Below are 17,456 nucleotides of genomic sequence, written 5' to 3' on the forward strand. Positions count from 1 at the left end.
TAGTTGTCGCGATCTAACCATATTCATGGAAAATCAATTCAAAATTTTCAATCACCGCTGCGGCAAATAAAGCGCGGCGTGGTGCAGTACTCTCGATATCAAGATTGGAAGTCAAGCGATATATTAAAAGGACGCCCTGAGCCCTTTGTGTGAATGCACAGCAGGCGGAAATTAGCAATCAACGGGCATCGCGCGAGACGCCGCTTCGCGAAATGCACCAACCACTCCCACACAATTCAATTCCGATCCGTCACCAGCAGTAATAAATAGAGAAGAGGGCAAAAAGAGAGCAGCACAGCGGCCTCGTCTGGCAGCGATATTAAAAAATAAAATATAATTATCGAAGAATTGCGTTGTGGGTCAAGAAAGCGGAGAGCAGATTGAATTGGGATCGGGTCCTTGCGGATTTTACAAGCAGTGCAGCGCAGGGGGGTGGGTGACAATCTTAGCCGACCCAATCTCTCGTGTGCTCGGCAAAAAAAGACGATGGAGCTCATTTCCAATTAATAGCGCAGCCCGCTTTTATGTGGCGAGCAAACAGAGCCAACAAGAGAGCCGATAGATTGAATCTCGTGTGCCTCCGCCGCAGCCACCACCATTTTTCCCCGATCCTGCCGGTGCTGCTGCAGACGGGAAAAAAGCCAGTCAGTTTGTTTGCTTGGTCAATTGGGACCTTGTGTCAACATTGTAGTGCCCTGGTGCATTCTCAAGCAGGTAAGAGCCACAAATGAAATACCAAATAGCCATGGCCCGCTATATTATATTGATTGGCCGGATTAAATAAGTGCAGAATGGCCTCTTTTCGCATGAGACCACGCTGCTCCGGAAAAACTGCAATCTTTTTAGCGAAGTTTCCAAAATATTCTAATTTCTAATCCATGAAACTTTTCTTGTTTAGATTTTTCTGTTTCAGCTTAAATTCCTAAATCTTCTCAAATTTTAACAATATCTCTCAATTTTATTGTGCGAAAAAAGCGGCTGTTCGAGAACTTTGTTCACAAACATTTTTCTCGCTGATAATCATTGACGTTAATAGAAATTAATTTTTAATCTGAGTACAATGTAATTATTAAGCAACGATACAAGCCTTTTTGCTGTCGATGTCCGCCGCGTTAACCCAAGTGACCTCCAAAGGTCAAAAGCGAAACTGTCAGATAAGTTCGTCTTTAATGAACCCAAAAATGAGAAAGTTTACGAGCCTAAGTTGTGGTCATTACCATTAACACGAAAATAAGTAAGAATATCCATTTTTCTATCACGTAATAGAGTTTGTCAAAGTAGTCATAATAAATAAACTGAACATATATGGTCCTGTGTGGTTTTGTCAGAGGAAATGTTTTCGAAATACACACAGACCCCCTCCGCGATCGTAGTTTGTAATAGGGACAATCCATCAGCTGCGACATGAGCAAAGTGATCTCCAAGAACATTTGTCCACGTCCATTCTTTCCTGCGTACACCGCACGCTCTCCATCTCTTTACTCTTTCCACGGGGCCTACATTTTGGCACACGTCCGTGAATACACGTTTTATTGCAATCCCCCTATATATTGTTCAATCCCACTCGCATCTATTTGGAATATTATTTTATTATATTGCGTGAAGAAGAGTCATCTCCAGGAAGACGATCATATCGGATGTGTGTGCAACATCTCTCAAGTCAGCACACACCCAGTTAATTAACTTATGATATCGCTTGTTTGATGTGCAGGGTGTATGATGATAAGAGAAGCGCAGGGGAAAGCAATCAAAACGCAGATTTTTTAATTGATAGTATTGATTTTTTCAGACTTTGAATAATATGAGAAAAACAAAAGGCGTAAATATGAGCTGAATTTAAAATGAATCGAATAAAAGTTGTTTCATCCGTTTTAATTTTTGAAATTAGCCGCCTTTCGTTAAACTCCTTTAATAATTAACTTTTACTCCACCAAATTTATCAAAAGCACGTTGTTTTGAGAAGGCCCTCATAGTTTTAAAATCTATTTTTATTTAACTAAAAATCCTTAAAATATTAACCATTTTTTAATTCATATCATCCCTTTCATTTGCAAGAATAAAAAAATGTTTCAGCCAGCCACCGGAATGTGCAAAGCCTTCATTTAGCAGCAACATTAGATTTGTCACCAAATTTGTTAGCGTATATATAAGCTCGCCACAGCCTAGACGCCCACCACCACCGAATTTAATTCAGCAAACGCAGAACATCCAGCAGACGAATTTATCAGCAAAGCCCACAGCGGCGGGGAATTACTGATGAAAAATGCACTTGTGTCCTGTTGCGTCCAAATGAAAAATGACCAAAAACCCACACAAAAAGTGCAGCGTCGTGCCCCATATTAAATGTATAAATAACGCACGCACTTTACCGACGAGGAGAGCGCAGTCTTCTAGGGGTAGTTTTGCTGTTTGTGCAATATTTTGGGGGTGGCGGGCAGGGTCAGTGATTCACCCCCGCACAAAAGGCGAAAGAAAGGAAGAAAGAAGCTTCGAGTTTGGCCCCATTATTAAGAGCCGCATCCCCTCGCGCGCAATTTGGAATTGTGTAATCACAACCACCCTCTGGAGTGTATGTGCGCCTCCAAATAAAATGCGCGCGGCGCGAATAAACAACAATAACGTTTCAATTGCATTGCTTTTACTACTGCGCGTTGAGTCATCGTCACTGCGCTATTATATACACTCTCCATGCTCATTCAAGGAAAGCGGCGTGCAAAGCTATCTAGAGGTGGCTTCTAACGCCAATTTGACCGAGTGCAGATGAAGATTAGCCATTACGCGTTCGCCTTTTATGGCATCGCTTTATCTTGGACGTGCGTCTTGACAGAAATTTACTTACTATTGGTGAAGCAATTTGTTGCTCTCTCGAAATCATGCGCTGTGCAGTGCATACGGAATTAGTTTGAAATAATATTCCGCAGCCTGAACACTGTTGAAATAGTGAGAATACAATTTTTGCATAATTTAGTGAAGAGAGCAGCAGATTCTTGGAAACCCAATGGGAAATTTGTTGGTGGGGCCCCTACTGGACCCTTGAACTTCCAAAATTAAAAATTGAACGCAGAATTTTCATTTTAAAACTCGAAAAAAGATTTGTGACGTTGTTGAGTGTATGTCGGCTTTTCATTTAAAGGGAATTTTCATTTATATAGAAGCGAGGGAGGCGGTGCGTAAAATCATGCAGAGGACATACTTTGCGATCGAATCGAATAGTCTGCCTCTTATATAAGTGGCAGAAGTTTGGTTTTTAAGTTAATTATTTTAAATACATAAACATCTGGATCGATTATATTTCAATAATTTAAATAAAATAAAAATGGCTAAAATCTGTTTGGATTATTTCAGGATGGTTAGCTGTTAGTGTATGTTTTAGAGGAAAAATGTTATAACACACGTTCATCTGTTACTATGCCGAGACTGTTTCAGCTCTGTGTAAGCCTCATCAGCAGTACTTTACCTTATACCTCCAAAAAACTAAATTCATAACCAGTACGTATTATTTGAGGTGAATTCTGGATCGTGAAAATGTCCGGCTTTATTCCTTAGCAGAAGATACAAAAGACGAAACCTTTCCAATCCCGCCACTCGCACTCATTGTGATTTAACCTATTCTCACAGAAATTCATCTGTTAAAAAATAACATCCATTATTTTTAATAAAAAGTTATTTTAAAGAAGAAGAAATTCTGCCTTTCTAATAATATCCGATACAATTATAATGGAGCGTTTCCAAAAACGAAGAAAAACTGATGGCCCTAAGTCTAAAGCGGTCCTTATTCTTAGCCAGAGCCAAATCCTTCAGGGTGCCCTCACTGCCCTCCCCACCCCCGGGGTAGTGGGCCAGCGGATTTTCTGCCCTAGAAAACCACCAGTTTGATAACAATTGAACTAAAATCAGTTGGAAATTGGTTTCCTCGTCTTATATTTCCTGGCTGGCGTTCGTTGCAATCGTGTTTAGCGGACCGCATTGATATTCCCAACACAGATGAATGAAATATATTGGAAGAAAAAATCGCATAGACAGCAATATTAAGATAGATAAGAGAGGGAAGGGAAGGGTTGGTAGGCATGTGATGTCACCACCAGGCAGCGCGGCTCGGCGGCCGGCGCGCGCTCCCTGGCATTTGCATTATTTTCTTGAATTTCCCTTTGGTGTGGATGGTGTGTCGTGCATGTGGAATATTTTATGAGCATCATGAAGCCTCCCCAGCCTACAATATTCGCCGCGTGAATACCAATGTGTGGTGTGCATACCCGGTAATAATAATGGTCTCAGGCAATCACTCACACACAGGGCCCGCGCGCGCACTCGGAACATGCAAATTTCATGCAAAATATCTCTCTTAAATTGGCTCCATATCACATCGGTATAATCCCTCGATTGTATATAACGAAATCTGCTCCACCAAAATTACATTTTTCCTTTTTTAGGTGGCACTCATTGCGGCAGTGAGAATAACCAATTTTTTGCGCACATGGGGCTTTGGCAGGTACATGCGAGCCATTCAGAATACACGTATTTGCTTTTTTAATTATTTTATTTTCGCCGCAAATAATTATTGAATTAATGCTTGTTTGCTGTGATAGCTCATTCAGGGTCTTTTCTGAGAAAATAGCAATTCAACCATTTCCCCGATTTTTGAAATGTTATCGATTAATAGCGGCGTTAATTAAATAGGGGTTTTTGGTCAGAATTAAAACACTATAAACTCTTATTCCAAAGAATTGGTTCGTTGCAGCCAAAAACTATTTTCAATTTTGTACTGCCTGCTTATTAGCTCCATTGTCTGTACAGAACTAATAGTAACCTCGTTGCATGTTTCGTGGCAAACGAGACATGCATGTGTTTGAAAAAGCAATGAAATAGTGGAAATTGAATAACAAGATGATAGACTTCATCCTCGTTGAAATTCAGTGTTATTTAATTAAACGCAATCAGTTTCGGCGAATCCAGTCCGCGCTATTTCACGAGTAAAATATGCCTCAGCCGACTCCACAAGACGAAAACTGGTAGAGTTTAATTAAATAACTCGGATTCCAACGAGGATAGAAAGTCTATTATTCAATTTCCATTACGCAGCAAACTTTAAAAGTGAAAATTTGTTCTCAAGAAGCAACGAAATTATTAATAAACTATAAATATATATTAACTTTACAAAACGGCAGAATATTTTTGGCTCTTCATTGCAGACTCCGCAAAACGGGTAAAAACAGCAAAGTACAAGAAGTTGTCTGCCTTAAAGATATTTTGATCAATGCAATATAACGAAGAATGATTTTCAATTATTTTTCTCGTTTAAGTTATTAGACACGAGACACCTATTTTAACAATTAGCATCATTTGGTAATTTAGTGATTAATGGATCGTGTTACTACCCCCGCACAGAGGTCTTTTTATCGAAACGCTTGACAATCAGCCCATGAAATTCATTAACGCATACTGGAGAGGTGCAAACCAGCAAGATGTCGAGTCAGAAGTCAGAATACTTTGGCAATCCTCCCAATTCTGAATGGAATCGTCATTGCAGAAAGAGAATCAAATGAAGACGAAAATCAGCCCACATTCGACCCCAAAACACCACTCCAATTCTCACATTGCAAGTGCAAGTAAAGCATGCACTTAACAATGCGAGCCAAGAGCTAGGTTAAGTTTGATTTTTCTATATATCATTGCTCTTTAGCAGACCAACAAATTAAAACTCATTACAAATTATGCCTAGCAGAGACTAAAGAAGACTGTTAAGTCACCTCAAATTCCATAAATGATTTTTATAACCTCTCTGCATCTGCACTACCAATGTGTTTGACACCAAGATGAAAAAAGCCAGTATGTATTCAATCTCTATTCGTTGAAGAAAAATGACTACTTCATAAGAGTGTAGAAGAGGGCAGGGAAAGAAATTGTCTTGCTTTCATTAAAGATCTAGTTTATTCCAACCCCAAAAATATCTAATGGAAGTATTTGGACAAAAACAGTATTAATTACTCTATTATACACATTTTAAGTACATAAGCTCAATCGTCATTTTAAAAACACTTAAAAAGAAAGTTTTAGGTCCGCTTTTAAAAATATCAGTTGTCGATCGAGCGAGTCCAGTGATTTGAACAGGGCACTATTAAATCACAGAGCAGAGAGTGAGTGTTGATCCTAGAGCAGTGAGAAGGCACAGGCTGATTTACAAGCTAGTAAAAGCAGCACTAGTCTGAATCGACTAGGTCCTCCTCTTCTTCGCATATATTTTCATCCTCGTCTAAATCAACTGCTTCCGTTTTGATTTTACAATCTGATGATGCTTCATCTGCATTGTGATTTTCTGAAAATAATAATTTATAATTGATCTTATTTCTCAAATCCATATTTTGCTAGATGGATGGAATTTCAGTTTGACAAATTATTTACCCAACTGGCCATTGTTGACGTTGTTTTCCATTCTCAAAATGTATGGGACTACGCTATCGATTTGAACACTTCCAATCAGCCTGGCAAAGAAAATTTCTTCAAGGACTTGAGAATGTAACTTTTTCAGTGAAGCTGCTCTCAGAATCAGCTGACTAAATCTCAACTCTCCTGACGCGGGGCATTGAGATTTGAGATAGCTCTGGAATTCTCTCATCACCCTCAATTGATGCTGCGATACAATGTTTGCACTCTGGAATCCAGGAATGTCTGAAACGAAATTCAGTCATTGGTTAACTCAAATCCCTTTCCCAAGCATGAAAAATATTGTATACCTGGATTAAGGAGCGAAATAGTCTTTAAATATGCATATTCCTTATCTGTGACGTTCAACTTTTGCATTGTATTCACAAATATGTGGAGCTTGCTGATATGATCCGCGATCTAGTCAAAGAGAATATTGCATTGTTGTTTAAATCCGGCTGATCTGCTGCTGCTTACCTCTTTGACTTTTTGAGCAGAGTAACTATCCTGTACAAGTGAGCTCTGGAGGTTCTGCACAATGTATGAGAAAATATCAGGAAGTGCTAGCACTCCAGAGCACTGAGCAAGTCCAAGGGCAAAAAGTTCGCCCCAACAACTTTTAACAAGGTCTATTTGAGCCTCTGAGCTGAAACGTTAAAGTTGCTAGCTAATAATTCACTCATAATTGTAAAAATTGGGTTTGTCACCTTTGCATGCGGAACACGGATATGTTCCTTGCCCAGTGAAGGGATAAGAAGAGCAGTCTTGAAGCACTCTCACAGCAGTAGTGGGCGTTGAAATATTGCGGCAGTAGAGTGGGTGTTTGCAAATTAAACGGAACATTCTCCTCCGTTATCAAAGGCTCCTCGCACGATGATTGGTCAATACATTCCATGGACACGTCCAACGAATCATTTTGCCGCAAGGTCTGTGGAAGATACGCTTAGGTTTGGTCATGGAGGGAATCCTACTGCTTTACCTTGACCATATTTTCTAATGCTTGAGATATGAGGTCAGGGGTTGGGTGATGTGACTCGTTATAGTCACCTGAACTACTAACTGACGCTTCTTCGTCGCCACTTGCAGCTGGTGAATAGCTTTGGCTATTCCCATCATAACCTGGCAACAAATGATACTGTTCAGTAAATAAGTCCTTTGTGACATTAAAAGGAAAAACAAACAAATTGATAAAAGCTGGGTCACACCAAAAATCAGTGACTATTCTCCTACTAGAATTAAAAAAGATTTCGTTGCATCGCACTTATCTCCCTACCAGTGAATCTTTTGGATTATAACCTAAGAGTAGCATTACGTTGGAGACGATTAGGACTGTGAACTTCGGGCAATCGACTTTTTAATTCTGGGCTTCCAATCCTCACAGGAAAATGAGCAAAACTGAACCAATTTTAAGCAGGTTTAATAAGTTAAAATCATTGAAACGATGCATTATGTTGCTTTCAATGAGGACATCAAAATAATGTCCATAATGGCCAGAAGAATTTGTTGATGATTTTGAGGCACATAATTATTATCTTTTTTGGTCTGTTTTTAAGTTTGAAATGGCTTTTCCCAATGAAAATGTCAGTTGAAATCAATATTCATAAAAATTGTGCAGGCAAAAATCCAGCAAAACTAATATTAATAAGCGTCACTGTCTCACAAACAACTCTGCTCTTCTATATACCACATTTATGCAATGTTATATTGATGAAAAATCTATGTAAGTTTATCACTTGCCGCAAAATTTTTAAAATATGATTTAGCTGGATTGAAAACCAAAAACAAGTATTAAGAAACTTTTATGGAATTAAATGAGTAATGAAAACTTACTCATGAGCCACTTGCTATCACTTTTGGTGCTATTTTGCGAAATAGTAATTATTGAAATATTTAAAATTGGTAAAAGGGGGAATTAATACAATAATCGGGGTAGATGACATCAATCAATCACCAATAAATACTTTAGCTTCGTCGCTAATTAATCCGATGAACTTGTTGTAATTACTATAAGTTCACTCTAATGTAGAAGATTAGGACTATGGTAAAAATGTTGTTGGAATTTCTAGAACAACAAGTGATTCTGTCAGAGCCATTTCTTGTTTTTAACGATAAAATGTAGTTGCAATAACTTTGATTTTGTTTACCGAAAAAGGGAATATCAGTCACTAAAGTAGAATTAAACATCAAGGCGTATAATTTAAATGCACCAAATTTCTTACTTTTTCCAGAAACTCCTGCTAACAGCTGGCCTACAAGGCCCAATTCAGAAAAACTTATTCCGGGAGGAGCTCGGACATCAAGGCCCCCAAATGATCTTGATGCGGAGTTCCCGTGATGGAGTGCAGAAGTACTAGTGGAGGATGATCCACTTCCTGGCTCTCTGACAACCGAGATTGGCTTTCGTTCATGCTGAACAGCTACGACACACTCTATTAGTTCAATTTTGAATAGCACAAGTACGGAATTTGCCTGCAGTATGTAAATTCAGTCAGTGCATCTGACCACCAACAAATTGAAAAACATGCACACTCATTGAGTCACTGTTAAGCTGAGTAACGTGTGAGTGCACCTTTCAGCAACACAATACTTTCAAGTTTATTCTCGATCAACACAAAACATTTGACATGACATCTGATTGCAACAAATCACACATACAGAAATTCCAGTAATTCAGTTGTAGAACAGATTTCCACTTATCTCAGTTAAAGACGATTAAGTGACACATTACAGAGCTTGACAGTGATCACAAATAATCCATATAACCAGCCACCAGAGTGGGCAGAGATTGTATATAGTGTGTTAGCGCAAATTAGTGCTTGAATTTTCATTATTTACATAAAGCAGGTGAACAGCAAGAAGCAAATAAATTGTACACAAACCACCAGGCAAGTGTTTGAGATCCTTACAGTCACTTCTCATCCCCATAGCAAGGCACTTTTGGAGACGACAAAACTGACAGCGATTGCGGTGGTGTTTGGTCACTTCGCAATTTTTGCTACCCCTACACTGGTACCCGAGTTGTTTTCGGATAGACCTTTTGAAGAAGCCTTTGCAGCCTTCGCAGCTAATAGCTCCATAATGGCGACCTGCAAAAGAGTTCACAGTGACGATGACCTTAATTCGCACTTGGAAAGTTTTACCAGAGGCTCTATCACCGCAAACAACGCAGACTTCAAGTGCCATGCACGTCATGTTCCTCGACTTGTCAGAACCAACAGGATTCAAATGGGGCAGAGAAGCTTCAACTTTGCTACCATCTTCGCGGATTCGCTCGATTATCAGCCCGGAGTAATTGTTGTGCAGCGGCAAACTGCTGTCGTTTGGGTCCATCTTGACCATCGGTCACACGCCCCGTCCAGGTCAAGGGTCACCAGACAGACCCTGGAGTTGTTCCAGGACAACGAGCACTCTAGAAAGGTTATTTAGAAACAAACGATTGCATTAGCACTCTGTATGAATAACATAACACCCAGAAAAACAAGGTGCAATGATGGTGCATTTCGTGATGGAAGCATGCACCTGTTTTGGACGAAAGTGCACCTGAAGATGCACTTCGAAAAGAGGGGAGATCTTGGCTGAATATACAGATAAGCTTTTCGGTGATTCATTTTAAATTCTGACCTTGTGGCGATTTTTCTCAAAACTGCATTTTCCGGCAAATTTGCGACTTGTGATGCGGCTGATATTTGTTTATGAATGGTGTTCACTTGAGTTTAATGGCCGTTCCAACGTTGCCGTTTAGATTTTCTTCCCTATTTCGTGTAACAGACGTGCCCCCATGCAAAAACAAAGTGTGGCAACTTTGACATGATCGGCCATTGCTGCATTCATGATGTCATTGTGACGTTGTACGGATTGGAAGAAGTGGGGGAAAGTGGCGCGACATTATCCAGGTCTTGTGAAAGAGCCAGAAAATAGGGAAAATAGAAGAGCCTTTTCGTCACTTTTCGAAATTTCCATCCAGCTCTTGATGACATAACTATGATTTCGAAACTATATATATGTTGAATAAATTCATATATATGCAATATCCACAAAATGGGGCAATTGCTGTTGGCTCCAGAGCAAACTTATTTTTAAATTTTTTCACAGAAAAAATGTATTTAATTGTAAATAACTTTACTCCTATTACAACCTGTTAAAAACAATATTAGTTCTTTTGTGCATGCACTTACGAGAATCGCAAAAGTCTGGGAATATATCAGAAAACACGAGCATGATATTATGGAATAAAATTAATAACAAAAAGTACCATCTTCTATTCATATTAAATAATAACCAACACTTTTTAAAATAACTGCAACTGTTCTTTTATTTAACTCTTTGGTTCTATAGTAAAAAATTGTCCCATTGGCGAGTCAGGTACAGCTGGTTTAATAGAAAAACTTATCTTATAAAAAAACTCACGAGGTTTCATGCGCTAAAAAATTAATACTGCTGCTCCAGATTCTCTTGAATTTAATACATAAAAGGGGAAAACGCTGCTAAAGCCGATAGTGGCCACCACCCTTGTAACCACAGCAAACAGTTATTGGGAATCGTATTCTCTTTAAGGGTCTCAGAAATTTCCAAATTATATATGACATTATTCCTAATCGATATGATTTCAGGAGCAAGATGCAGATAAGATAATGATTTTAAAATTAGAGCAACAACGATTAAAAAAGCAATCTATAAGCCGGGTGTACATCAATCATTATTTACTGCTGATGATCAATTGACCAAAGCTCAGGCATGAATTGAGGTTTCATTTGTTGCAGAAAATGCGATCTCCACACCTTTTCCAATTTAAAAAGTCCTCCATCTTTTGCTTCACGTTCTTCAAAGTATTTGACAACTTGACTGCCATGTGACTTGTAATCACCATTAATCAGGCTGAAATATTTAACACGCGTTAGTACATATGGTTTTCAAAATAAAAAATTTGAAATATTGACCAACCTTGAGTTAATATTCCTTGCTTCAAGGATGTGCTGGTCAGTGAGCTCTGTTTCTAGTATTTGAAAGTGTTCGGCGATGATTCCCCTCAACTCTAATATCTTTGGTTGAGGAATTTTTGCAACATGATCTGCAGGTTTGGATAGCGCTCGGCCAGCTGAACGAACCTGTAGACAAAAATTGTGTGCAACGATTACAACAAAGCAATAACTTTACTGTGTGGTATATAATGGTCATAGACATGAAGGATTTTAAATTTGATTCCGCAAGGAAAAAGAGGCTGTGTTAGTAAAACAAATTTCAAAGTTTAAAACTTAAAGTGCTCTATACCTTATTCAGTTTTGGATCATCAATGAATGGCGAGTATCCCTTTGAAACAATAGGTGCGTTGCACATTTCAGCTAAACTTTTCCTCAAATTTGATTGCTTAGAGTCTAACACGACATTGCAATGCACACAGAGAACTAATACGTCGTGCGACTTGTGGTCTTTATCCCTGTCTGCAATCAAATGGTTAAGAAAGAAAATGAGACCAGTACATCAGAGGCTATTGTGACAACCTTACCAGGGAAATGAATTTTGTATTCTCTAGGCACAATACACCTTTTAACTAGGCTATCTTGCTTGTCGGATCCACAAACAACGCAAATGTTTCGTTTCAGGGTCGCGTAGTAATTCCTTCCATCCTTTCCACTTCGAACCTTGGGTTCAAAAAGTAGTCTCACAGTCAATGTTGCTTGGTTGTCAACATTTTCAACAACTTCTGCCAACCCACTGCTGACATACCTACAGTTTGGATATCTCAAAACGATCACGCGATAACAATATAAATTTAAACCCACCACTCAGCTTTGCTTCTCTGACAGGCTGCCAAAATTTCCCCATCAGGAGCCAGCAGCATGCAGTTGTCATACACCGGGTATTTTGCAGCAGGCATGGCCCTTGTGCTAAGCTTTCGATGAATTATTGTGGTGTGCCTGTGGATATCCTTTTTTACAGACGTCTTTATATTACCACGACGTTTAGGCCTAAAAAAGTCATCACAGTCTCATAAAATGTAGTTTCAAATTAAATGCACTTTTGACATACACAGCATCCACTAATGAACTGCATTCAGATGAGACGTCGCTCCACGATTTGCTAGTCCTTTTCAGTTGAAATACTCTTTCGCAATACAATCCAGTTACTTTAGAAAATATCAATACGGCAACTAAAGCGTCTAGCGCAGCATAACGAGTCTGAAAACCATCAGCATGCAGGGATTCGAAATGGCTTTAATATTAGATACTTACTTGATTCTCAGACAACCTTTTTGCTGCCCAATTTGAACACGATATGCGCGAATTCTTTTCCAGGTTAACTCCCAACACACTATGAGCCAACTTGGCCAGTCCGTTTTCTGACTCACATAACACTCTCAGGTCTATGCAGCCTTTGACATCAGTATTGTGGTCTTGATGCATAAGTACTGCGTCACTGTGCGACGCAACGCCAACTTTAAGCAGCGTTGAATCCTTCAGGACAATCTGCGAATTTTCAAACAGAAGAGTTAACATGGAGTTCCAACTTTTGAACTATAGAAAAACCTTCAAATCTTTAGGAACAAATCCAATTTTGCTTAGTCGTATGAGTGCACACGTTCCTTTCGGAGTGGCCAGCTGAAGCAGTGCGACAGGATTTCCTTTTCTGCCCTTTACAAAGTTTGGAACCCACTCACAGTCGAATCCTACATAGCGAAGTTCTTTGCACTCTCTGAATTGACAAAATACAAAATTAGGGAACAATTTCTTAAGTTATAGTTTTTGTAGATAAAAAGCTAAACTCATAAATCATAATTATTATCTTAAATTTGATTGTTATAGTAAATCAAAAAGTAGTGCTGACAACACTTACTGCAATTTTAGTGGCTTGATAAATATACTAACAGTTTATTTAAATTGTAGCACTTAAGAATAAATGAGCGTTCACATATTTTTTGTGACTCAAAATTAGTGCCCACTTAAGATATCAGTTGTTGTTTTGTCTTAGCATGAACGAAATTTTGGCATGGGGTGGATGCTAATTGCAATTGATTCACCACATAAGCTTAAAACTTTAAAATGTTGCGTAACAACTTAAGATGATTTTAATAAATTAATGATCTGGCCAAAGCATAGACTTTACCTTTTAATTATTTTTACAATAGAAGAACAATCCTTTTGAGTTTCCGCAATAATTATCTTAGAAGGTTTTAACAAGATTTTGGTCCTGATCCAGCATAACGCTGGGTCGAAGATCCTTTTCAACAGCTTAGGTTGCAAGTAGAAAAATGAGAATCCAACTATTGAAGTGGTAACAAGAGCAAGTTTGTAGGAAGGTGAATCAGGAAGCAGAGCTGGTGGCGATTTCATAATAACCACCAAGGATATTGCTCTTTCGTTTTGTGCAGTCTGTAACAGAACAAAATAACACAATAATTATTCATAATGTTATATAAATATTTTTCTGACATCAGACTGTTTAACCCTGAGAAAAAGAAAAACTTATTTAAGGCTTTAACCAGCAGTGGCCGATTTCAGCTACTGATCCTGTAACAACAGTTTATGCTATATTTTTATGAACTCACCGCTTGTGATTCAGGTTGCGTTCGTAACTAAGTAATGTAAGCTTCTACAGATCAATTTTCAAACTGACAAAATTAGAAATCATTTGTTATCTCCGGCACATCATGTCTTTTTCCATTGCTTTAGCGTTCCATTGCTTATTCTAGAAATAACAAAAATATCCAGGGCTACCAACTCATGAAACTTATAACCTATTGAATACACATTGAAGTAATGATTTCATCTTATAAGATTTCAGCCTATAAAATCTTTCAGACATAATTCCATATTGATGTTTTCTGCTGCATTAAATGAATTATATTATATTATAATTATATTTGTGGGTCTACTGAAAGCAGATACCATATTACTGGGTGTGAAATATTTTGATGGCGATTTTGGTGTTCAGAGAACACACCAGTATAATACTCGAATATTGCTTTCTGCCCCAGTTGTGGAACCAATGCATGTGAACAAATATTTTAACCGAACATCTGAATGTATCTTGCCAAGACTTTGGAACATGTTACCAAGTGAACTTAAAAATTTAACTGACAAATGTGTTGTGAAGCGAAACATCAAAAAGTGGCTTATTAAAAATAGAATGGACTCTCAATGACGACACTGCATTAAAAAATAATTTATTGATGTAATTTGCACACTAATGTACTAAAATTATGCTGCCTTGTGTAGCAGAATAAGCACCAGCCGTTAATTCTCCGGAATTGGCTGGACTTCTGTAGCTTTCAAAATAAATATATTTCTTTAAAAAAAAAATATGATTTAAAAATGAAGCTTGAGAAAATTTAATTTTAGCGTTTACAAAATTCATAAATATATTTTAACTAACAAATAATAATCTTCCTCTCAAAAGTCTAATTTCTTGCTGGTCATAGAACCACAGCCAGTGAAATCCATGGCATACTTCGGTTGGACAACATCGTCTTGCTCCCTTTCCTCACTCTCAGCAACTTCAGGAGGCAGTTGAAGTTTCTAAAAGAAAGCAAAGTTGTACATTTGGCCGCTACAACTTTAAGTTCACAAAGGTTTACCTCAATACAAAACTTCTTTCTTCGCACTTTGAAGCCCAAATCAAGAGTTTCTGGTTTGAAAGGCGCAGTCGAGTTGATAACGGGCAATTTGTGAATTTTAAAAACACCGTTGTGTCCAGAAAGCAGCGGGTTGACTTTGCCATCAATGTGCACCGCAGGGGATGGGCAAATGCAATAATCACAGATGTGTCTGCATCGAGATTTCACATGCGACTGCAAAGGAAATAATAAATATTTACAAAAAATAATTTAACAAGAAGATAGAGGAATTACTTCCAAACTCTGCGTTGGAACTGTGGCCAAGCAGACAGCACAGGATGATCGCAGAATGGATCTTAGGGCGTAGAAAAAAGCTGGTAAATGCTTTTCTTGCATTTTCCAAAGAGGGGATCCAACAGAAAGAAGTGACACACGAAGGACAGTTCTCTGCTTCGGTTGCTCATTTGCTGGAACACTGCTTTTAATCCAACAGTCATTGTCAGTCAATTCCTTTATGATGCTTGCTAATAAAGACTTCAGTTGCCCTGGCAGGTTATCTAGGGGAAATTTTGAGTTATTATTAAGCACGCAGGATAGCATTGATAATTTACCGTCTGGAGATTCCTCCCTTTCCAAATCAACTTCACTCCATTTAGTTATTTTGTGAGCATCGAGCTGTTCAGTAGACACAGTTCGGCTCAAATCAAAGTGATGGCCGAATTCAGCTGGTTTGTAACTGGCATCTGGTGCTCCAGTGGGCAAGTGCTGGTATCTCCAGGCAATTTTTAAATCAGGATCTTCGCTTTCCTGAGGTTGTGGAGATTCCTTTACCTTTGTCTCCATTTGTACCTCAGAGGGAAGATTTGAGACCTATGAATATTATGTGTCTTTATTTAGCAAATTTTTTTCAGTGTTTTTTTAAAATCCTACAAATTTATCCAGGCTTTCATCTAGAGATGCAACAAATAGGGGGTGGCCAACAGCTAAACCTTCCGCCAGATACAGTTTTGCAAGCAAATTTGAATAGCTTCTGCTTCCATCCTCTTCTGCTTGAATTTAAATTAATTATATACACACATAATAATACGGTGTTTTCAATGTAATAATATGATTTATGTATGAAATATTGTCGCACCTATTAAAAGAAGAGTGCCTATTGCCAATCCACCACCTGTAATGAAACGAATAAAATCATTTTAGGAGTTATACATAGGTTACTCACGCTTTTCCGTTCACTTTAACAATAACTATTCTCGGTCTGATAGGAAGAATCAATGTTAATAATTAATTGCCCCATCGCACCGATGAGTGAGTTGGTCAAAAAGGGCAAATTAGAATAATATGTGGTGCAAATTTATTCTACACATTAGATTTTTTCTACATTTAATTTAAACACATTTTGAATGTGAATACGAAGGTGGCTGTAGGAAATATAATATACATACATACGTAATTCACCTTTTCGAACACAAAATGTTAATGCGTATTTTTTTGCTCCTTCACGAACGTTAATTCTTAATAATTATTTATTTTGATGTTGTTTTGGGTATGCGCCAGACATTCATGATGTCGAGGGCGACCAGAAGTCTTACAATTAATTAGCCCTCAACATAATTTAATTAATTTTACTCAACATCATGTCAGGCGCATACGGTTGGTGGTAGCCATCCAGTTGCACAACATGTGTATGTATGTGCATTGTGTGTAAAGGGGAATCTTGCCCAAGATTAATTCAAATTTTTGACAAAATATGAAACATACTCACCAATGACACGGTCAAAATCTGGAGCACCGGTTGAAATTAGGAACTGCGCGTTTTCAACAGATATCTTAGTACCCAGAACTTTTGGGGCGCGGATGCGAATATTTTTTTTGAAACCTGCAGACATGATTGTAACTTTTCTTCGGTGTTATCCAGAGTTCACATTAGCACGTTGTTCAATTGTGTAGATCTACATATGTAATGTACAATCATTAAATGTCAGCAGTCATTCCTTGTCCTTTTACATACATAAACCTTACCGCTCTTTACGCTTCCTCTCGTTTTTATATTATTTGTTACTGTGTTCCGGCCAGGTTCCTGCTCTGTTCTGTTTTTGTTGTTTGTTTACAAATTAAAGGTCCGCAACACGCCGCGGCCGCACCGCAACTGCGTTACGTTGGTGTTGGCGGCAACTGGCGCTAGCTGCCGGCGAGCGGCAAACCGGGCAAACTACATACATAATGTAAAATGTACATAATCGTCGAGTCGGGAGTCAGACAATAGAATAGAAGACAGAAAATACGAAAAATATAATAATCCATGATTTACGCAAAGTATGGTACATAGTGAAGCAATATTCTTTGAATTTATGGAATTTAAGTGTTAAGTTAAGAAATAATTCCAACAAGAACTCGCATATTGGCTGTGTAGACTTTTTAAACGTGTTTTTTTTCACGTATAAATGATCTAAATTATTACATTATACTTAAATTATTTTGCAAA

At 38.2% G+C, this 17,456-nt stretch overlaps 3 protein-coding genes across 5 annotated transcripts; all 3 read right to left on the reverse strand.

Annotated features, from left to right (window-relative positions):
• Positions 1–5,910: 5,910 nt before the first annotated feature.
• LOC135942080 (orphan steroid hormone receptor 2-like) lies at positions 5,911–10,221 on the reverse strand. 2 transcript variants are annotated; one of them, XM_065488010.1, is made up of 10 exons: positions 10,042–10,221; positions 9,561–9,829; positions 9,327–9,506; positions 8,640–8,837; positions 7,400–7,539; positions 7,128–7,348; positions 6,898–7,066; positions 6,732–6,840; positions 6,400–6,666; positions 5,911–6,313 (listed from the first exon to the last, which is right to left on the reverse strand). In XM_065488010.1, the coding sequence occupies exons 2-10, from the start codon at positions 9,757–9,759 to the stop codon at positions 6,198–6,200; spliced, it is 1,599 nt and encodes a 532-aa protein (XP_065344082.1). In that variant the 5' UTR covers positions 9,760–9,829; positions 10,042–10,221; the 3' UTR covers positions 5,911–6,197. The 2 variants fall into 2 exon arrangements, with proteins under 2 accessions (XP_065344082.1, XP_065344081.1); XM_065488009.1 differs by having other exon boundaries at positions 9,300–9,506; positions 10,042–10,220.
• A 484-nt stretch (positions 10,222–10,705) lies between these two features.
• Positions 10,706–14,112, reverse strand: Exd2 (Exonuclease 3'-5' domain-containing 2). The gene is made up of 10 exons (XM_065488008.1): positions 13,964–14,112; positions 13,522–13,787; positions 12,945–13,110; positions 12,651–12,884; positions 12,448–12,596; positions 12,201–12,386; positions 11,924–12,144; positions 11,689–11,858; positions 11,362–11,525; positions 10,706–11,295 (listed from the first exon to the last, which is right to left on the reverse strand). The coding sequence occupies exons 2-10, from the start codon at positions 13,746–13,748 to the stop codon at positions 11,121–11,123; spliced, it is 1,692 nt and encodes a 563-aa protein (XP_065344080.1). The 5' UTR covers positions 13,749–13,787; positions 13,964–14,112; the 3' UTR covers positions 10,706–11,120.
• Positions 14,113–14,560: 448 nt separating this feature from the next.
• On the reverse strand, positions 14,561–17,143 carry Elp4 (Elongator complex protein 4). 2 transcript variants are annotated; one of them, XM_065488012.1, is made up of 8 exons: positions 16,994–17,143; positions 16,737–16,923; positions 16,107–16,142; positions 15,902–16,017; positions 15,583–15,841; positions 15,266–15,528; positions 14,993–15,205; positions 14,561–14,933 (listed from the first exon to the last, which is right to left on the reverse strand). In XM_065488012.1, the coding sequence occupies exons 2-8, from the start codon at positions 16,858–16,860 to the stop codon at positions 14,808–14,810; spliced, it is 1,137 nt and encodes a 378-aa protein (XP_065344084.1). In that variant the 5' UTR covers positions 16,861–16,923; positions 16,994–17,143; the 3' UTR covers positions 14,561–14,807. The 2 variants fall into 2 exon arrangements, with proteins under 2 accessions (XP_065344084.1, XP_065344083.1); XM_065488011.1 differs by having other exon boundaries at positions 16,983–17,140.
• Between the last annotated feature and the right edge of the window lie 313 nt (positions 17,144–17,456).

Source organism: Cloeon dipterum, chromosome 4 (genome assembly GCF_949628265.1).
Source record: "Cloeon dipterum chromosome 4, ieCloDipt1.1, whole genome shotgun sequence".
Classification (NCBI taxonomy): Eukaryota; Metazoa; Arthropoda; class Insecta; order Ephemeroptera; family Baetidae; genus Cloeon; species Cloeon dipterum.